The sequence below is a fragment of the Hypanus sabinus genome, chromosome 18, assembly GCF_030144855.1.
Source record: "Hypanus sabinus isolate sHypSab1 chromosome 18, sHypSab1.hap1, whole genome shotgun sequence".
NCBI classification, from domain to species: Eukaryota; Metazoa; Chordata; class Chondrichthyes; order Myliobatiformes; family Dasyatidae; genus Hypanus; species Hypanus sabinus.
Genome location: NC_082723.1, coordinates 25,830,445 through 25,853,448, shown reverse-complemented (window position 1 = coordinate 25,853,448; position 23,004 = coordinate 25,830,445). Strand labels below are relative to the sequence as shown.

General features: G+C 38.6%; 1 protein-coding gene across 11 annotated transcripts in view; it reads left to right on the top strand.

The window, feature by feature from the left end:
• gapvd1 (GTPase activating protein and VPS9 domains 1) overlaps positions 1–23,004 on the top strand; it is a 114,220-nt gene that overhangs the window by 34,924 nt on the left and 56,292 nt on the right. For all 11 annotated transcript variants that reach the window (XM_059993901.1, XM_059993900.1, XM_059993894.1 and 8 more), the window contains 4 exons: positions 6,489–6,575; positions 11,625–11,759; positions 14,338–14,530; positions 19,437–19,594. In XM_059993901.1, coding sequence (XP_059849884.1) covers positions 6,489–6,575; positions 11,625–11,759; positions 14,338–14,530; positions 19,437–19,594 — 573 coding nt within the window. The remainder of the gene's footprint in view (positions 1–6,488; positions 6,576–11,624; positions 11,760–14,337; positions 14,531–19,436; positions 19,595–23,004) is intronic.

The window sequence follows — 23,004 nt, the reverse complement described above, 5'->3', positions numbered from 1 at the left end:
TTGATCATTTTCATGCTAACTGTGGCACAGATTTCATTTTTGAGGACCTATTTTAGCTTCAAATATCATGAATAAAATTAAAAACAAACTACAAAATAAGACAGATAATTTTCTATTTTGTCACATCAGTGAATGATGCAGTATTGAAACATATTGACATTAAAGTAGCTGTACTGCCTTACACTTGTGCTAATTCATTTCGAAAGTTAGATGCCTGTCAAGTACCAAGCTGGAACTGAAAACATCTGGAGATGGTGCAAGCTGCAATGTAATACTACAGTATAAAAAATATCCTATTTCTTCACAAGATGAAGCTGAGCAAACCACTTCAAAGCAAGTTGTGGTGCCAGAAAGCAGAAGCCACAAAATGATACCTAATAATCCTCTTGTGATGATGTTTCTTTTGGGTTAAGTATGTTTGGTTTAGCCTCTGAATGGTAAATTGCTTTATTATTGTCACATGCGCAAGATACAGTGACAAATTTGATTTGCATTACTTTTCAAATAGATCAATTTGTTACAACAGTATATTGAAGATAAACTAATAACATTGTAGAATAGTGAATAAGGTGCAAGGTCTCCAGGTACTTTATGAGATGAGAAGTGTATCTTATTGTACTAGGGAACCATTCAATACACTTTCAACAGCAGGAAAGATGCTGTCCTTGAGCCCAGTGGTATGCACTTTCATGCTTTTGTATCTTCTACCTGATGGGAAGGGAGAAAAGAGAGAAAGTCTGGACTGCATATGGTCTTTGTGCTGGCTGTTTTGCAAATTCAAGTTGGAAGTATGTATAAATTAGATAGCCTTGAGATTCATCTCCTGATGGGCAGCTAGAAATGAATCTCAATGTTGTATGTATAATTTGTACATTGATTAATTATCAATATGCAAAACTAACAACGCAACTATATGAAATGAATTGAACTTGTACCCTACTATGTTTCCTGTTTCTGTGCTGTTGGGTCCATCAAAAACCTGTTTTCTTATTTCAGCATCGTTTTATGGGACTATTGGGCATCATCAAATGAGAGAGAACATTTCAAACATTTCCATGGATTGTATTTCATTGTCTGAGTTCTTCCAGCTTTTTCCATTTTGATTTCAGGTTACAAATCTGTCAATTTTATTTATTTTCTGTTTCTAAAATTCCTTGTTCTTGATCTTAATTTGCGCTTATAATCAGCTATTGTTTGGAATCACTTAGTTCCAATAGGAGTTTATGTTCTCAAATACTCTTTCTACGTTGAAAGGCTAAATCTTTAACTGTATGGACATGAAATTTAAAATACAAAAGACATTTCCTTTGAATCATACCATTTCCAGTGACATGCAATCCATTGGCTTTTGAGTTGGACCAAAAATGGTTCAGGTTTATTTTATTGTATTTATCATATCAACTGAAATGCAGGTAGGCAGGTTCAGGCTGAGATATTTTTAAAACATTTTTTAAAGTACATAATAAGAATATTAGAATGCAATATTAGGATTTCAGAGTAATCCAGAGATACTTTCTGAGCCTGACGCATCATTGAATGTTTGCATAACTAACCACCTTCCTCAACCCAACATTGTCACCTAATATCCACAATATTTTTTTCTTTCACTGATTTCAATAAGTGTAATTTTAAATCTCCAGTGTAATCAATGATTGAACATCAGGATTTCCCCTGGTGAACAGAATCCCAAGGATTCATAAGCCTCTGAAACTCAGTACTGAAATTTTGTTGCCTTAATCCTGAAACTCCGGACATCAGTTCTGGACTTTGCATGCAAAGAAGACAACCTCTTGGCATCAAGCTAATCAAATGTTTTAAGAATCTTAAATGTTTTATTTCAATAGCTCCTCATAGTTGCAAAAATTAGTTGCCCACTTAACATGATCTTCTGAAATCAAGCTCATCCCAGAATCATGCTGGTAAAATTCCCTGCAGTGTCTCCTAGCCACATCTTTTTTTGACTGGGAAACACCGTAAAATTAAAACTTCTTAGAGTACTCCAAATGAGGTCTATGTTAACCTGACAAATAGCAGTTTATTCCTGTTCTGATTGCATTCTAAGTCCCACTCCATGCATTCCTCAAGCCTTTAAATTGTTTAACAGCTTTTTACATAGTATCTTATCAGATATATTTATTTGCAGATGTTAGCCTGTAGAGGATAGCTAGAAAATACGGCATTTTTCATCTGTTTAGACTCGGTAGCAAAAGGCTTTGTTTCTCGTCTGGCTAAATATTTGGGGCTATTCTCAATTCTTTCCATTGAAAACTAGGCTTACAGTTGCTAGAAGTTGCAGAATTGGGCTCATCGGACTGGTTACAATTCAGAATTGTTAAGTTTGCTGTGAAATGTACTCTGTCACAGACAGTCCCAAGTCTGGCTTGGAAAGGAAGTTTGGGCAAGGCCATCCTGTAAAAACCCAGAACTACCCAAATACCAACAGAAGCTCCAAAGACCCCTGCAAGAGAAAGGATTTTGGCTAGAAAACATATGAAGTTGTGCCGTGAAAGTGGAAGCACAGGGCTGATCAATCTTTGGCCCAGAACAGAGAGCTCTGAGCTGCTGTTGATGGCCAGTGCCCCTGTATTGGTGATGGGCTTGAGGAAGAGGATTATGAAGTGCAGAAGATGGTCTAAGTAGCTGAATGAAAGATGAGGCCTTGTTTTCGAAGCTTATGTAGAGCTCTCTGAGGAAAAAGTCAGCTGAAATCAGAGGAATGAAAAGTGGGACAAAAGGATTAAAATTGCTCGTTTCTGGAGTCTTGGGTTTACTTAGACCATAAAACAGGAGCAGAATTAGGTCATTCAGCCCATTAGGTCTACTTCACCATTCCATCTTGGCTGATCCCTGATCCCACTTAACCCCATATAGCTGCCTTCTCGCCATGTCCTTTGATGCCCTGAGTGATCAGGAAACTATCAACTTCTGCTCTAAATTTACCCGCGGTCTTGGCCTCTGTCATAGTCTGTGGCAGAGCATTGCACAGATTCACTACTCTCTTGCTGAAAAAATTCCTCCTTACCTCTGTTCTAAAAGATCGCCCCTCAATTCTGAGGCTATACCCTCTCGTTCTGGGTACCCGATGAAACATCCTCTCCACATCCACCTAATATAGTCCTTTCAACATTTGGTAAGTTTCACCTGTCTTTGTATCATCTGCAAACTTTATCACATAGCCATCAATTCCATTATCTAAATCATTGACAAACAATGTGAAAAGTAGTGGTCCCAATTCTGACCCCTAAGGAACACCTAGTCACTGAGAGACAACCAGAAAAGGCTTGCTTTATTCCCAGTCCCTGCCTGTCATGCCTGTACCTTCCCTGTAATGCCGTAGGATTTAATCTTGTTAAGCAGCCTTGTGTGGCACTTTATCAAATGCTTTTTGAAAATCCAAGTAAATGACATCCTCTGCCTGTCCTTTGTCCATACTGCTGGTTACTTCCTCAAAGAACTCTTAACGGATTTGTTATGCAAGATTTTCGCTTTGCAAAAAGCTGTTGACTTATTTTATCATCAGCCTCTTATTAGATTTCCCCTTCTCCAGCTCTGTATCTCTTTTGCCAATCAAGTTCCCAGCTTTTAGTTCACCCCTCCCCCTCCTGGTTTCACCTATACCTATGTGTTTCTTCCTCCCCCCCCCCACTTCTTAACTCTACTCCTCTTTTTAATCTCCTGTTCTGCTGAAGGGTTTTGGTCTGAAACATTGACTGTACTCTTTTCCAAAGTTGCAACTTGGCCTGATGAGTTCCTCCACCATTTTGTGAGTGTTTCATTACATTTATCTGCCATTTCTTTGTCCTCCATTATTACTTCACCAGCATCATTTTCTAGTGGTCCAAGATCAACTCTCACCTCCCTTTAACTTGTTATAGAACTGAAAATACTTTTAAGTATCTTCATGGCAAATTTGCCACCTTAATTCGTCTCTTCTCCTCTTAAAGCTTTTTTTAGTTGCCTTTTGTTGGATTTTCAAAGCTTCCCAGTCATTCAATTTCCCACTCACTTTTGCTACCTTATGTGCCCTTTCCTTGACTTATATGCAGTCCTTTAACTTCCTTTGTCAGCCATGTTTGCCTACCCCCTGCCATTTGAGAACTACTACTGTGGGACATATCTATGCTGTGCCTTGTGAATTATTCCCAGAAACTTCAGCCATCTCTGCTCTGACATTATCCCTGAGAGCATCCTCCTCTAATCTACCTGGTCAAGCACTCTCTCATACCTCTCTGATTCCCTTTATTCCATTGTGATACTGACACATGTGGCTTCTCCCTCTCAAATTGCAGTATAAATTCAATCATTATGATCATTGCCTCCTAAGGGCTTCTTTACATTAAGCTCCCTAATGAGATCTGGGTTATTACACAGCACCCAATCTAAGATGGCCTGACCATGGTAGGCTCAAGCACAAGCTGCTCTAAAAAGCTGTCTCATAGGCATTCAACAAATTCCCTCTCTTGCAATCTGACACCAACCTGATTTTCCCAATCCCCTTGCCTATTGAAGCCCCTCATTACAATTGTGACATTACCCTTTTTACATGCCTTCTTCACCTCCCTTTGCAGTCTCAACGCTACATCTTGGCTACTATTTGGAGGCATGTATATGATTCCCATAATGGTTTTTTTTTAATCCTTGCAGTTTCTTAACTCCACCCACAAAAATTCAGTATTCTCTGATCATATGTCATCTCTTTCTAAAGACGTAAGCCCATCTCTTACCAACAGAGCCACAACACCACCTGTGCCTTCCTGCCTGTCCTTTGATGTTAAGCTCCCATCTATGGCCTTCTTTCAGCCACCACTCAGTGATGCCCACAGCGTCATACCAACCAATCTCTAATTGTAATGACTTCAAATAAACATCCAGTTTTTTTGGTTTTCTCAGTGTAGAGCAGAGGTTCCCAAACATCTGGGGGTTCCCAATGCTTTTTTTATGCCATGGACCCTTTGCTTAATGGTATTGGTCCATGGCATAAAAAAAGCATTGGGAACCCCCAGATGCAGAGGGTACTGAAGCAAAGAAGGGCTTGGGGATAATATTCCCCGTTAATTTTCCCTGATGGAAGTATAAATAATTTCAGTAAAAGACCTTGAGCCAATTTTTTTTCTTTTACGTCGAAAGGTAGTATCTGAATGGTTGAATGTTTAGACTAGAGGATTTTTTAAATGTTAAATACTCTTTTGATAAATTGGGATATTTATAGGTGTTTTTTTGGATTCTGAGGTGTAGATGGGAAACGCACCAGTCTGCTCAGTGACTGAAGAAATGGAGGAGATTAAAGGTGTATAGCAGAAGTGGCTTTCTTCAAAAATAGAAATATCTGAGTCTATTGAACATGAATAGGGTAAAGCAATCAGACCTTTGAACCTGCTTCTTGTCTGATCAACTTAATAGGTAACTTCTAATTAATAGGTGTATTAACTTCTATCTTGATTATACAGCAACTGAGGCTGAAAATTTGACTAGAAAATTTCAAAGATTCACTATTCCAGGGTGTGTACACATGAACAGAGATGATGATTAGAAACCATATCTAACTTCAAGACAGATACGTGAATAATTAAAAGATAGAAATAAAGAACCTTGGAAAATTTTGATAGAGAAAGGGATCCATGATGGTCAGGATTCATTGTTTAATGTCATTTTCAGTGCACGTGTGTAAAGGACAACTTTATCTTATGCAGGACAAAAAACCCAATGATGAAAAAAAACAATGTAACTACATAAGATAGCTTCTATACATTTAATATATTTCCATAAAGTGAGAATATGCACAGGAGAATCTGTGCACGAGGTGATTGACAGGAAATGAAAATATAGTACTGATTGGGTTAGTGAGTGGATGTGTTGATCAGCCTTGCTGCTTGGTGTAAGTAACTTTTTTTTAAGTCTGGTGGTCCAGGTATGGATGCTATATAGCCTCCTTCCTGATGGGATTGGGACAACTCCATGAGTAGGGTGGGTGGTACCCTTTATGATGTTACTGGCCCTTTTCCAGGTCCTTTCTGTATATACTGTATGTTCTTGTTGAGAGATACACTGGTGCGGGTCATACATTTGGTAGTTTTGAAAACCTGTTGTAGAGTTTTCCAGTCCACCGCAGTGCAGTTTCTATACCATACCATGGCCTAAGAATAGCTGCCACATTAAATCCAAATGGTTCTTGGAGCTGTTAGATCCATTTGAGGTTTTGACCTCCACTGCTCTTTCCAGGAGTGAATTCTACGTAGTTACCACCCAGTGGATCGGAGAAGAAATGCTGGTTCACTTTTCCACTGATCACTTTACAACATCGTTCAATCTGTGCTGATTATTGATACCCTTCCTGTGGGGCTGAATTTCCTTTGGGATTATGCTTGTGAATAAGATCTGCCAGAGCGACATTGTTGACCTCTTTGTGTCTTCCATTGCTCATGGATGGAATACAGCTAAAGACAGTTTTGTGTATCTAAAGCGTGCAAATGTTCTGATTTGTATTTTAGGTGGGTCAACTCTTACAACAGTTGGCAATGATGGGAAGTGAGGAAGCTGATCCACGACTGAAGAACAGCCTTTCCAAGTTTGATAAAGTAAGCTATCACAATAGTATGAGATTTAAGTCAAAAGTTAACGTAAATTTATTATCAAAAGTACATGCATGTCACCACATACTACACTGAGATTAATTTTCTTGTAGGCATTCACAATAGATACAAAGAAATATAACAGAATCAATGAAAAACTGCACATAACCAGTGTGCAGAAGACAGACTGTGCAAGTAGAAAAAAAAACAAAGAATAAATAAATAACACTGTGAACATGAGTCGTAGAGTTCTTGAAAGTGAGTCCATAGGTTGTGGAGTCAGTTCAGTGTTGAGGTGAGTGAAATTATCCACACTGATTCAGTTACCTGATGGTTGAAGGGTAATAACTGTTTCTGAGCCTGATGGTAAAAGTTGTAAGATGAATGGACATCTTAGCATGTTATAGGAAAACTGAAATGAGTGGTTCAAAATGCAAATTTTAACTTTTTTGCCCAAAATTGTTTAATATTTTATTTTTCTGCATGGTCCATGAAGTATTGTGTATATGTAATCCAGTAACTGAAAAATTGAATTGTTGTGTCCTCTGATTTTACTGAGTAGATTTTAATTTGTGAAATACTTTGTTGTCATGATGTACTTCATGTGATGATTGAGCTGGGAAGTTACTGAATCATTTCAGATTGCTATGTTTAGTGATAGTCTGTAACAATGAAATGTTTACTGGTTTTGGGTGGCAACTGATTTGATAATGCGGCGACAACAAGCAAATTACCTCACCGTGTCATCCATCCACTGGGTCATGAATATTATATTTAGCTATCAGTTTAACTTGTGTTTTTGGTGGAATGCCTTTTACGATAAATCTCAGAAATGTCTTATGGCAAGCAACATGTTTTTTCCCCTGGTAAAGAAAGGTATCATTGCATGCAAAATAATGCAGCACATTATGTAAAGAAGAGCAGACTGTAGTAATGTGGAATAGCTGCTAAGACTTAATTGCAGGGTTTTCCATCATTATAATTAGAACTAGTTGAGGAGAAGTCATTGAGTATATATAAAGTGAAAGTTGATAGGTTCTTGTCTAGTAACAGTGTCAAAGGTTACAAGGAGAAGGCAGGACAATGGGGTTGAGAGGGATAATATATCAGCCATGATGCAGTGGTAGAGCGCCTTCGATGGGCCAAATGGTTCTTGTGTCTTTAAGATTTTTCTTAAATGAATAATCAAGGAGAAGCTTGAGAGCGAAGATAGAAAACACTAGATCTCAGCAGCGAGGCGACATAGAATTTAGGGACCAAGATGAAGCTGGTGTTGAGATGGACTGCATGAGTCCCCAAGGTAGAGAAGAAGTTTGCTATTTTCATTGATATGACAGAGCAAGCAATTTACCTCACAGTGTCATCCACCTACCAGGTCATCAACATTATATTTAGTTGTCATTTTAACTTTCTTGTGTTTTTGGTCACTTGTTTGTTTTGTTATAGGCAATTATTACATTTTTAACAAGCAAGTTTTAAGTCCTATTATATGCGTGACAATCCAAAATATCCCCAATTATTCAGATTGAGTACAGGTTTTGGAATATTCTGTAATGTAGCTTTTCATATATTGAGGGCTGCTTGGAATTCATTACTTCCACCCAACCAGCAACCCCAAAAGATAAAAGATCTTCCACTAGCAATTTCTTTATTTTCCTGTGAGTTCCTGTAAGAAAACAAGTCTTGATGTATATGGTATACATCAATAATAAATTTACTTTGAATTTTGAGTGATAGTGTGTAACCATATCCAATACCCAAATTGACTGTATTCCTTTGGCAAACTGATAATTACCTCTGGTAAAATGAAGGTGCAAGTGATAGTCAATGAATGTGCTTGCATTTTGGATGCAACTCTTAACTCTGAATCTGAAATCCATTATAAAAGCAAATTGTTGGAACTGTGTTTTTCACGAGCCAGATAATGTCAGTGAATCGGAATGCTATATTTTTGATGGTGATGTTCCGCTTCTTTGGCCTAGGTTCAGCGAAGACTGTTGAGGTGAAAGGCTTTCTTGTCTGTGAAATTGGTTTGTTATATCCGATTTTACTACTTAATGGGTGTGTGCTTGAAGAACATAACTTCTGTAGTTCATTTTTTGGCACCTACCAGATGAAATTTGGAGTAGTACTTTTTCTAGAAAATAGAAACATAGAAAACCTACAGCACATTACAGGCCCTTTGGTCCACAAAGTTGTGCTGAACATATCCCTACCTTAGAAATTACTAGGCTTACCCATAGCCCTCTATTTTTCTAAGCTCCATGTACCTATCCAAAACTCTATTGTATCTGCCTCCGCCACTGTTGCCAGCAGCCCATTCCACGCACTCACCACTCTCTGCGTTATATTAAAAAAAAACTTACTCCTGACATCTCGACTCTGTACCTACTCCCCAGCACCTTAAACCTGTGTCCTGTTGTGGCAACCATTTCAGCCCTGGGAAAAAGCCTCTGACGATCCACACGATCAATGCCTCTCATCATCTTATACACCTCTAGCAGGTCACCTCTTATCCTCCGTTGTTCCAAGGAGAAAAGGCCGAGTTCACTCAAACTGTTTTCATAAGGCATGCTCCCCAATCCAGGCAACATCCTTGTAAATTTCCTCTGCACCCTTTCTATGGCGTCCACATCCTTCCTGAGCACAGTAGTTCAAGTGGGGTCTGACCAGGGTCCTATATTGCTGCAACATTACCTCTCGGCTCTTAAACCCAATCCCTTGATTGATGAAGGCCAATGCACCGTATGCCTTCTTAACCACAGAGTCAACCTGCGCAGCAGCTTTGAGTGTCCTTTGGACTCGGACCCCAAGACCTCCGATCCTCCACACTGCCAAGAGTCTTACCATTAATACTATATCCTGCCATCATATTTGACCTACAAATGAGGCAAATGAGATCAAAGGTAAAAAAGTTCTTTGAATGGCGTGGATAGAATCCTGGAAGTTAGTTATGCATGAAATGTTATGCAGAATATAGTAGATATATCAAATAAAACACACTGAGAAATGTATTTCTACCACATAATTAAAATTGCACATGCTAAAATGAAATCACATTTATTCTTCTGGAGTAACATTATTTCAAAGTTGCTTGTTATAATCCCCTTTAAGGAGGCAAAACCATCTTAAGCCATCAGATTGAAATACGGAACATGAGAAAAAATTGTTAAGTTTGTAAATGACAGATGTCATTTTAATATTTCGCATCATTGGATGGAAATCCAGTATTAAAACTTAAATAGCTGTACAAGATATTTCCCCCCAAATGACTAATCAAAGCAGAGGGAAAGAATTGCTTTACTGTTAAAATGCTTATTATCTTGTGGTGTCACTTATTCAAACAACACACACACACAAAATGCTGGTGGAACACAGCAAGCCAAGCAGCATCTATAGGACGAAGCACTGTTGATGTTTCGGGCTGAGACCCTTCATCAGGACTAACTGAAAGGAGAGATACTAAGAGATTTGAATGTAGTGGGCGGGGAGGGGGAAATGTGAAATAATAGGAGAAGACCGGAGGGGGTGGGATGAAGCTAAGAGCTGGAAAGGTGATTGGCGAAAGTGATACAGAGCTGGAGAAGGGAAAGGATCATGGGACGGGAGGCCTCAGGAGAAAGAAAGGGGGAGGGGGGGAGCACCAGAGGGAGATGGAGAACAGGCAGGGTGATGGGCAGAGAGAAAGAGAGAAAAAAAACCAAACTACTAAATATGTCAGGGATGGGGTAAGAAGGGGAGGAGGGGCATTAATGGAAGTTAGAGAAGTCAGTGTTCATGCCATCAGGTTGGAGGCTACCCAGCCGGTACATAAGGTGTTGTTCCTCCAACCTGAGTGTGGATTCATCTTGACAGTAGAGGAGGCCATGGATAGATATATCAGAATGGGAATGGGACGTGGAATTAAAATGTGTGGCCACTGGGAGATCCTGCTTTCTCTGGTGGACTGAGCGTAGGTGTTCAGTGAAACTGTCTCCCAGTCTGTGTCGGGTCTCACCAATATATAAAAGGTCACACCGGGCGCACCGAACGCGGTATACCACACCAGCCGACTCACAGCTGAAGTGTTGCCTCACCTGGAAGGACTGTCTGGGGCCCTGAATGAGGGAGGAAGTGTAAGGGCAGGTGCAGCACTTGTTCCGTTTACAAGGATAAGTGCCAGTAGGGAGATTGGTGGGAAGGGATGGGGGGGGGGGGGAACGAGTGGACAAGGAAGTTGCGTAGGGAGCGATCCCTGCGGAAAGCGGGGGGGGGGGGGGGCGGCAAAGATGTGCTTGGTAGCATTTTGTGTGTGTGTTGTTTGAATTTCCAGCATCTGTAGATTTCCTCGTGTTTGTGTCACTTATTCAGTCAATTCTCCAAGTCTTTCATTTGATAAAGCAAGCTGTTAAAACACTTTGAAATCCAGAAGATGACATGGTAACATAGTAGTTAGCACAACACTTTACAGTGTAGGTGACCTGGGTTCAATTCCAGCCTCTGTAAGGAGATTGTACGTTCTCCCTGTGACCGTGTGGATTTCCTCTGCATGCTCCGATATCCTCTCACAGTCCGAAGATGTACTGGTTGATGGGTTATTTGTCATTGTAAATTGTCCCATGATTAGACTAGGATTAAGTGAGGGGACTGCTGAGCAGCGTGGCTTAAAGAGCCTATTCAGAGCTGTATCTCCATAAATGGTTTGGTGTTTACAGTGCAGTGACTGAAGTAATAGGTGGAGGGACTGGGAACTAACTAGAAAGATTGATCATATAAACTGCCTGGGGAAGAATCTTTTACGGTGGTCTGAAGTTTTGTTTTAATAGTGTATAGTGCTATCCAGGATGGAACTTTTGGAAATGGGAACTACTATTGAATAACCTTGTCCTCAGTGACAGTTGTTAATGTGGAATTCCTCAACATTCTGCTCAGCAGCCACTGGGATATTCTTGTTGCGGCATTGTGCTACCCATGGAATGAAATGACAAAAAGGCATTCACACAAATGTGCCAATGATAAGCGGTACAGACTGTTCATTACTGGAGAATGTGATGTATTCTGATATATTTTGTGCAGAGTTGCGTTGCAGCTTTCTTGGATGTGATCATTGGAGGCCGTACAGTGGAAACCCCTCCCATGTCCTCAGTGAACTTGCTGGAGGGACTCAGCAGAACTGTGGTCTACATGACACACAGCCAACTTCTGAACTTGGTAAGTTGATGCCTTTACTTTGTTTTACATGTGGCCAATATTGTGGGCAAGAGGTGAAAATCACTTTTTAAGAGTCGTGTGACAAGGTGGCAGATTTCCTGACAAGCCAGGTAGTATGGAGGTTTGTAACATTTTATATAACATGACATGATTGACAAAAACAAAATTTTGCATTTTTCCCAATCATGGTGTGCTATATCTGTGCTATATATGTAATTCAAAGCTACCAATTATTTGACACTAATTTATTTTTTGCTATTCAAAGAACTGTCTTTTGATGTATTATTGCAAGAAAACATTTCTTTCTGTAATTGGAAGTTTTGCAAGTTGCTTTCAGAATCATTTGTTTTCCCCTTTCCTTTGGACTCTGTTCCCTTTTTGTTTGCTTATACCATCTGAGTACTTTTCTTTCTCTTTGGCATAGTGGTTAGCATAACGCTTTACAGCACCAGTTGTAAGTTTGGGGTTCAGTTCCTGCCACTGTCTGTAAGCAATTTGTATGTTCTACCTCTGACAATGTGGATTTCCTCTGGGTGCTCAGGTTTCGTCTCACATTGACATAAAAGTTAGGATTAATAAATTGTGGACATGCTATGTTGACTTTGGGAGCTTGGTGACACATGTGGACAGATAAAGCTAATCTTTAGATGAGAGGTAGATGCATACATTATCTTGTTTTCTAACAAATTTGCTTATTATTGGTCTTTTACCCTGCTATATATTTCTACTCAGGGTATTTTACCCTGCTACGTATCTCTTATCCTGTTATGTTATTTCACTTCTTGCTGAAGACATTGTGATACTACTTGCTGATCACTTGATCTATTGCAGAACAAAAGGGCACATAGTTTAATCCATTTTTGATGTGCACCTGTTAGCTTATTGTGTTCACTAATGCACAACCAAGGTTTCTCCCATTTGGCATTAATTAGAAGCAGTTCATTTGCAGATGTAAATTTTTATTGCATTGGCAATACTTTAACAGTTCTTTATGGCTTTGATATTCATCTTTGACCAATTTCTTTTCATCAAAGCAAACCTCAAATTTTTAGCCCACTGCTGTACCATGTGGACTTGTGTCCCCCTGCATTTTATTTTTGAGTGCAGGAAGGAGCAGGTGAGGATTGAATCTAGCTTCCCAGTATTATCTTGAAGTCTGTGCAGATGACAGATTTTTATGTTGTTTAATATGTGATGAAATTCAGAGTTGCTTTGGCAAGCAGCCATGGTTAGTCTTGTCGGCAGTCAACACTGTGCAGTTGAGTAAATCAGCTAAGTGTTGTGCTCATTAACCCCTGAAGACTGACTTTAAATTTAGAACTTTTATCATGGATTCCTGCACACTTAGACCCTAAGACATAGGAGCAAAATTAGGCTATTTGGCCCATCGAGTCTGCTCAACTATTTGATCATTGCTGACTTATTATCCCTCTCAGCCCCATTCTCCTGCTTTTTCCCTGTAACCTTTGCCTTACTAATCAAGAACATATCAACCTCGGCTTTAAATATACCCATTGACTTGGCTTCCACAGCTGTCTGTGGCGGGGAATTCCACGGATTCACCACCCTCTGGTTGAAGAAATTCATCATTTCTCTTCTAAAGGGATGTCTTTGTATTCTGAGGCTGTGCCCTCTGGTCCTAGACTCTCCCACAATTTGAAACATCCTGTGTACATTCATTCTATGTAGGCCTTTCAGTATTTGATGGGTTTCAGTGAGATCCCTCACCATTCTTTGTTCCACGAGTTTATCTTCAACAGACCCATATCCATCAAATGCTCTTCATGCGTTCAACCTTTCAGTCCTGGGGTTATTCTCATAAACACCAGGAGTTCCCAAACTTTTTTATGCCTTAGACTAATACCTAAGCAACCTGTAGACCCCAGGTTGGGAACCCCTGCTCTTGACCCTTTCCAGTGCCAACAGATCCTTCCTTAGACTTGTTGGGTTGTGGAAGAGAAGAGAGGAAAAGAATATAAGGATACACTTAAAAGTGTGTTGAAAGATAATTATGTAGGTTATAAAAGCAATCAATTCATGGACAATGTAATGTGATTGTAAGTGGTGTATTTTGTGTACTTTTGAGGTTTAAGAGAGACTGCCTGCTGTTCTAAAGTGTAAAAAAAAGAGCAATTAAGCCAATAGTAATTGTGCCGATAAAATACTTAAAATGTCTTCAGAAATTTGGAGCAGCAGCTATGAATAATTCAGATGAATTGATTTGGTGTGAACACATTTGGAGTAATGCTTTGAAAGGTAGGCAGTTCTTTGGAGGATGGCATTAGAAGACTTTGGTAATTGGACTTGTTATTATATGTATGTTTATCCTTTTGGTATACAAGACTAGTAGGACTTTGAATAAACCTCTGGGTGCTATCTTTTGAGGCTGAAGCCCATGTGGCACGAGGAACATCAAACATTTATCTACTCTGATGATGAAAACTTAATAATGTAATGCTTACAAACTGTTCTTCACAAAGTTGCATTGGATGTTTCAACTAGAGAATGCAAAAAGAATTTGCTGTTTTGAAAGTTTCAATAATTATAATTAAGTTGTGAATGTTTAATTTGTACATAGGTTAGCTTTGCAAGACATGTAATGCCTGGGGAATTGCTAAGAGAAGAGGACAGAATGGCTCTGGAAAACCTTATCATTAATGTTCCACATCATAGAACGGGGAAGAGCAATAGTCTTGAGCTGACTCCATCCAGCACACCCCAGCTATCTCCTGCGACTACTCCAGCCAACAAAAAAAATCGACTACAAATAGGTAGGGTATATAGCTGCTTTAGTTAATCTTGTAGGGGTACAAGGGTAAACCTGTGGTAGGGGTAAACAAGATTTTAAACCTGAATTAAAATGAAAAATTAAATGTATTCCTTATATTTTGCTATGGTTTGCATGTTTTTGTGGGATTATAGTATACTTGATTTTTGTGAATATCAACTAAGTCGCAAGGAACTTTGTGTTCTTGTTTAAGAAATTAATACATTGAAATGTCAAAGTTAAGTTCAGGCTTGTCTCCCTTTTCAGTCTCTAGAAATGGATCTCTAGGTTTATTTTTGTTGATAGATCTGTATTCTGCATAACCAATATGCACGTTTTCATTCACTCTTTCTGATGTAGGTTTACCAATCAGGCTGGAGAACAGTTTGAAATCGGCTAAAAACTATTTGTGGTTCTGCTACTGTAAAGAAATGCTTAACTTTTGCTTCTCAGTACTCAACAATCTGAGTTATTTGAAAGTAATCAAATTCTTGCTGCAATATTTACTCCAATTTATTGAAACAATGGCTGATTACTATCCAATTAGTCTTGACTTACAATCTAATTCCAAATGCACCCCACTTCCCTCTCCAATGAAAGTTTTCTTACCCTTTAAGGCTAAAGGGACTTTATATTTTACAAAAGTTGCCAAGGGACAATCTCTTCTAAGGAGATTGGAGGAAAGTATTGAGCAACGTCATCAGTTTTGCACAGTGATGAGTGTTTAGCAAAGCTCTTCTGGGTGATTGTAGAGGCAGAAACATTAGGGATGTTTAATAAGCTTTTAGATGGGCACATGGGTGATAGAAAAATTGTGGGCTGTGTCGGAGTGAAGGTTTAGATTGTTCTGTACTGTTCTATGTTCTAAAACTATCCAGTACTGCATCGTGGTTATTACACACGTCAACTTTGACCAGGGGTTCCCAGCCTTTATTATGCCATGAACCCCTACCATTAGTGGAGGACCCCAGATTGGAAACTCCTGACTTAAGACAGTGAGTTTTTACATTGATCTGCGCAGCTGAGCCTGATTTTCTTTCATCAAATAATTATTCTTGTGATCTGTGGAACACAACAAGATCACCATTTATTGTACTAGGCCAGGGGTGGGCAAACTTTTTGACTTGTGGGCCACAAAGGGTTCTAAAATTTGACAGGGGGGCCGGACCAGGAGCAGATGGACGGAGTGTTTTGGTAATACACCTCATAAGAGAAAATAAAATATCATGGGATATGTAGAAAACATGTGCTTTAATTTCAATTGAAAATGAACAAATGCATTACAACGAAATATCTGTCTTTGAAGTCCCATGGTATTTAGCTATTTATTGAAATGACTTTTAAAACACTGAAAATTAAATGAATAAAATACAGCTTTTTTAGTAGTAACAGTTATTATTTTAAAGCACTGAAAATTCTGTTATCCTTCAAGATATTATCATCATCACTTTCCTCCTGACTGTCTTTATTTCAAAAACGGTAGGAGATGCAGGTCTACTTGTCCTGCTCCTTCTTATTCAATTGTCCCCCGTGCCAAAACTCAACAACGACCAGCACAAAGACAGACCAATGACAGCGCGCCAGTATGCAGAGCGCGCTATTTGATCTGGAGCGCATTTTTTATTTTGAGAACGTACGTGCACCTGCGCATTACTCATGTCCATCACTTAACAGAAATGACATGTAACATGTAAGGCTTATTGAAAAAAATATTTTCAAATGCATTTTTTACATAACACAACGAAGAAACTTATTTTTAATTTCAGTGGGAACAGTGTTGTTGGTCTCCCTTTTTAGCCAGCGCATCAAAGTCTGGATTTAGTTTTGTTGTGGCGATTCTCAGGATGGATCTGAGGTGTTGGTCAGTTAACTTGGATCTGTGGCTGGCTTTGTTGATGTTCATGGCGCTGAACGCCTGTTCACACAAATAGGTCGAGCCGAAAAAAGGGTAAAGCGCAAATGTGGAGTAATACGCTGCACCTCAACAAAGGTCAATGTATATAGAGTGCGTCATCTATTGGGAAAACGCCAGAATTGCGGGGAAAAAACGTTAACAAGGTTTATTAATATAATTTCATCAAGTTCTGCGGGCCAGATTAAAAAGCTTAACGGGCCGTAGTTTGCCCATGCCTGTACTAGGCTCACACATTACTTGTTTGGAGATCAGTGCAAGTACAACATGTTGTTGGATTCACCTGCACACCATTCTGAGCTGGGAGGTTTCCTTTGCAAAATAAATCCTGTAGATTAGGTTTTTAATGCCAGCACATCAAAATGAATATTATTGCTTCACCCTTTTGTTGCTTTAAGTTAAAGCAATTAAATTCTTGAAGCAGGGTTGTTTTCTTTAGTAAGCAGTCTAAGTGATTGAGCTCTTGTTTGCAGGACTGTATTGCTAATTCAGTAACAGTAGTGTTTAATTAATTTGTGGTGAGAGTTGGCAACGAGTGGCGACACAGCTTGATTGAGAATATTAGTTACCCTGCTCATTTAAGATAAATCATCTTTTGTTTCATTGTGAATACATCTAATAAGAAATTAAAATCTTTTTTTGTGTTTAAAGTTCTATCTGTATTAAAACTTCGCAATTATATCAGCTAAAACAACATTTTACCTAGAATTTGTTTGTATTGACCACTAAACTGTTTTGCCAAGTTTTCAATCCAGCTGCATGTTGTTACATTTGAGGAATATAACTTTGGACTGTTAATCCAATTAGCACATAAAACGTAGTTTAAGTTGCTGTGGAAGTGAAAATTATAATGTAAATTTGTTATATGGAAGAAAGTTTAATCAATTGATTTGTGTGTTTCCATTTAGAGTGTTCAGGTAATTGATTTCAATATCAGGAACAAATCACATTCTTATGTCCTTTCATCCAATTTTCAAAACATTTATTCCATGGTATAAGTGCAAGCAATTTTTATTTTAGCTGAAGCAGTTAAATTAACATGAATCCGATCAAAAATAGAATGTATTTGAAAATCTGTTTGGTCTTGTTACATCTGTGTTATATGCAGCATATTTTATTCACTTGAAAGAAAATGAACCCTATTTTCCCTTGACTGGGCAAAGAACCACAACAGCACTATCCTACCTTTTCTACATGGTAAATACCATTATTTTCGTCGTCTTTGAGATTTACGTTGGTTTGACAAGTTGTCATAGACAAGACTTCAAAGATTGGGAAAAGTACTCAGTTTGTAGAATGTTGAAAACCCTCTGTATTGTAAATAATAAATAGTAATATTTATAGTGTGTTTTTTTTGGCAGAATGAAAGGGGATTTTAATGTTATTAATCTGCATTTGGTTTCCATTTCTTTAATGCTGCCCATACCCAGGACAACAGTTAGCATCCATTACTGCCTGGGATACCTCCGCTACAAATCTGACTGCTCACATCCCTCTTGTAGCTCCATTTGGTGGGTAACAGTTCCATACATAGAAGGTTCCGGAAATACTACATTTATAGGCACAATGTCTGGAATGGTTAAAACTTCCTTGTGAGAACTGTTGAAATGAATGTTTGGTTCCTTTTTAATTGTGCCCACTGAGGCACAGAAACTGTACCTGTCACTTTCTGAATGCAGCCAAAGTCAAAACTCTGTTTAACTTTATCACAGAACAGTGGTCAGTTTCATCAATCACAAAAGCAGTGAAATAAATTTCATAGATTGGATGATGATATTTGGTGTTCACCCAGTTAATTTTATTTTCATACTTAATCCAATAATTTATTTTACTTTCAAGAAATTTTACATTTGATTTAATCTGTAAAGGTGTTATTCAATCCTTCCTATGCAGCACTAAAATTAAAAGGTATTCTAGGTGATGGTTATTGAACCATGATGAATTTGAATATAGTTTAATGTACATCTCACACCAAAGAGCCGAAGTGAGACCGAGTCCATGAGGTTTGGGGTGCAAACCCTCCAGGTGTCGTACTTTGTGCAAAGGAGGAACTCTGGTGAGGTCAGCCATCTTGGTCCTTGCTGTTAATCTCTGGAAGCTCTGTGATCTTTGCTTAGAAGATTGAAATGAAGATGCTGTTTGAATGTGATTCCAAGCAGTTGTAATAGCTCAAAGACTGTTTGAACATGAAAACCTCATCACCTTTTCCTTCATTTAAAAAAGACCATGGTTGCTTTAACTTATGCTGTGGAAGGAAATATCACATCTTTTTTAATCAGACAGTATCATCACATTGAATGTTTTCACAGATTGTGTTTACACATTTAATGAAGCTGCATATTCTTGTGCACAAAGAAATTGTAAAGGAATATTTCAATTAATTTTAGAGAGGTTACCAGGCAGATTGTTTCAGCTGAGCGTGTATTATCTTGTTCATGCAATGTAGAAACCAATCTCAGCAGCTCCATCTCCACATGTCCCTCAACTAACCCCATCATTGTCCTATTATTCATTTGGGTTTTTAATGTATCTATTATTTACATTATTTAATATTAGCGACTTTTGCATTTTGCCAAACTCTGGATAAAGTGGTTTCTTCTGAATGTCCAGCTAAACTTAGAAGTGACCATCTTATGTTTAGGACCCAGTCCCAGTTCTGGTATGGGAAGGTTCTGGTCTTTCCCATTGAAGCAAAACATTTTCTTAACAAACCCCTCGTCAAAATCTTTGCCAATTTTACACTTCGGTACATTCTTATGATACAGATATCGAAGGAATTTATTGCTTGACCCTGACTGCCCCAGACCTGAAGGTAAGGAAGGTGTTTACCTTATAGCAGTCCTTGCATTGACAGTTGTTGTATTATAGTCAGTAACTATCTGCAATTCTACCTACATTGTTGGTGTTCATATTTTGGGGTATTTTACAATTAAATTTGTCTGCAACCTAAAATTTGAGATGAAGTTGGAAAAGGTTTTGTAAATGTGATATTTTATAGCTGGAAGAAATAAAATCCGGACAAATGAAGCCAAGGAACACACAGAACATGAAAATGCAATACAAGAAACCCTGCAGGAAGTGCAGCCTGAAGAAGTATTGGTTATTTCACTGGGCGTTGCTTCGCAGATGACACCAGGGATGATGTCTGAAAATGAGGTACCATCCTCAGCAATGCAGATCATAAGAGTTTTGCGTTCCAAGAACTGTCTTGTTTTTTACTGTTGAAATTGTTGAATCATGGGCAAATACTGTGAAATAACCAGTAATTATTTTTCATAATTTTGCAGAGGTATTAATGATTGTAGAATCTACTCACCACCCCAAGTCACTCAGCATTCCTCCCCAGTTAATACTTTGATGAGATTCATGGGGTTCACTTTAGATGTATTCATGAGGGATCAAAAACCCTCAAAGGATTAATTCTGATACGTGGTCTGGATTCTACATGCCTTTTTGGCTTACACACTGTTAACAGCTCCTCCAGCAAACACTTTGTCAAACATGTTTTCCAGTACCTTATTTTAGTCACATTTAATTTTGTACCATGCCTCATCTCACAGAATTTTGGAATCCTTTCTTTGTTAGAGAACTGCTTATTTTAGGAGAAAATGTTTCTCTAGCTATTAATATTAGAACGTAAAGAACAAGAGCAGGAGAGCCACTTGGCCGCTTGAGCTTGATGCTTAATTAAAATACGATTGCTTTTTTGTAAAATCATGCTTGGTGGGCTTATTTTCCAAGTTGCCCACTGTTATCAGTTTTCCCCAAAGACCTACATTAGGCTAACTGGCTGATGATGTGAAGCTGCTAAAACCAATCATTCATGAATGCAGTAGACCAGTGTTCTACATGATACCCATGGTATCACTTTTAAAATTGAAAGAAAAATATAATCATAGACCTTCAGTGCTACTTTTCTTTTCCAATGAGTTACCATCATCAGTTGTAAACTTTGGTAGAGGAAATTTCTGAGAAATTTGCTAATTTTGTAAGAAATTATGTCCCAAAATTTTACGCAATAATGGGTGCCATGGTAGTATACTGGTTAGCGTGATGCTATTTCAGCTCGGGCCACTGAAGTTCAGAATTCAATTCCAGTGCCGCTTGTAATTAGTCCCTGTGATTCCTGGGAGCTACAGTTTCTTCTCACAGTCCAAAGACCTACTGGTTGATAGTTTAATTGGTCATTGTAAACTGTTCTGTAGTTAGGCTAGGGTTAAACAGGTGGGTGGCACAGCTCATTCGGCCGGAAGAACCTGTTCTCCACTCTTTCTCTAAATAAATAAAATCTGGCTGCATTGCTGGAAATGTTTGACTAGTAATCTTGAAATTAACAAGTTTTAATTGTAACAAATCACTTCTAGGAGGCTGCTTCTCACTCCACCACCCACCACTGTCTTTAACAAACTCACTTAAAACCAAGAAGCAACAGAATTATTTCACTTATCCCATAAGCTACAGATGTGTAATACTTTGTGTTCTGTTGGCAAGAGCCACAAAAACATTTTTGTTCAGTTGCCGGTGATATCTTGTTAAGTCATTGAAAAATAATTTATTAGACCTATTTGATGTTTTCCTGATCTTTCTTGATCATTCATTTTAATTTTATGATGTCCATTAATTTGCAAAAGCATATGAAAGCTAATTGATTATTTCCTAGAATATTGCTACTACAGTGATTTTTCTTAAATATTCTTTGTAGTTTAGCATTCAGCAGTTTTGTCTTTTGCTAGAGAACCAGAGCATCCTATTTGCTTCATACAGTATAAAAAAAGCAGTACAGTGACAAACGCACATTGATTAATGCTGCATTGATTACAACATTCCACCCACCAGAGGAAGCAAATGGGAGATTTGCACCACCCAGTGGCTATTCTACCTACTACAACTGAATTTGGATTATGATGAAGAAGGAATTTAAGAGCTGTTCTGGAAAGTGTTTAAAAACTAGAATTTTTCTGTCCAACCTTTGCTGTTTATACTTTTTATGTAGCTGCTGTTTATTTTCTCATTTTATGGATAAAGAACCCCTAGTATAATGGTAACAATATGAATTATTTTGAGCTAAAAGATCCAAAGATTTGTCATTTAGTTTTCGTTTGGCTTTCCATTTGTATTCAGAAATTTATTGTGGTCATGAAGATAAAACTAGCATTTTATTCTGAGTCTTTCACATCTGTGGAGCATGCAATGAAATACATGTATTCACAATCCATACCAGTCTAGAGTGGTGCAGCAATTAGCGCTATGTTTTATAGCACCTGCAGTCACCGACTGGAATGTAATTTGCGGCTTTCTGTAAGAAGTTTGTATGTTCTCTCCATGACTGCATGGGCTTCCTCCCACATTCCAAAGACATATGGGTTAGAGTTATTAAGTTGTGAGCATGATGTGTTGGTGTCAGGCATGATGACACTTGTGGACTGCCAGAAAATTATACATTCTACTGTGTGTTTTGATGAATCAGTCATGTGTCATGAAATTTGTCATTTTGCAACAGCAGTATACTTCAATACAAACATTGCTATAGTTGCAATAACAAATAATTTAAAAAGTGCAAAAGTGAGGTGATTTAAAATCCCTACCCTCTGGTGACATCTTTAAAATGTACATGTGATAAAGCTAATATATCATTTGTCTTCTTTCTGATTTGCCTAAGCACACAATTTAACACTTAAGTTTACTGATAACATGAAACATTGTCAGAATATTCAAGTAGTGATGGAGATCATGGCAGTGAGGATGGGAATAGAATGAGGTGTCAGATAAATGTGTAGCTGAAGAATTGGAGCAGGGGTCAGGGACTCAGATTTCTGGATAATTAGGAGCTCTTCTGGGGCAGGTGGAACCTGTACAAAAGGGATGGGTTGCACTTGAATCCAAGGGGGACCAATATTCTTGCAGCCAAATTTACTAGAGCAGTTGGGAGTGGTTTAAACCAATATGGCAAGGGGATGGAATCCAGAATGATAGAGCTGAGGGTGAGCCAGCAGGTTTACAAGTAGATGGCTGTAACATGAATGGATGGAAGGACAAGTTACTGATTGGGTACAAGTGCAGGCAGAGCAAAGAGCTTAATTGTACCACAGAGGAAAAATTCAAAAAGGTGAAGAATGCAGGACTGAAGGTGCTGTATCTAATAGTGCATTGCATTCGGAATAAGTATTCAAATGAACTCGTGGCACAATTAGATTGCTTGGTATGACATGGGCATCACTGAGTCATGGCTGAAAGAAGGCCATAGTTGGGAGCTTAACACCAAAGGATACACTTTGTATCGAAAGGACAGGTAGGATGGCATAGATGGTAGTGTGGCTCTGTTGGTAAGAGATAGATTTGCATCTTTGAAAAGAGATGACATAGGGTCAAAGAATGTTGAATCTTTGTGGGTGGAGTTAAGAAATTGCAAGGCTTTAAAAAAAAACCATTATAGGAATCATATCTAGGACTCCAAATCGGTCGGAGGCAGGATGGACTCAGAGCCCGCTGCGGTCAGGTTGCTTTCGGTATGTGCTGCGTCTGCGAGGCTGAGTCGGGTGGTGCTTTCATTGTGTGCTGCATCTGTG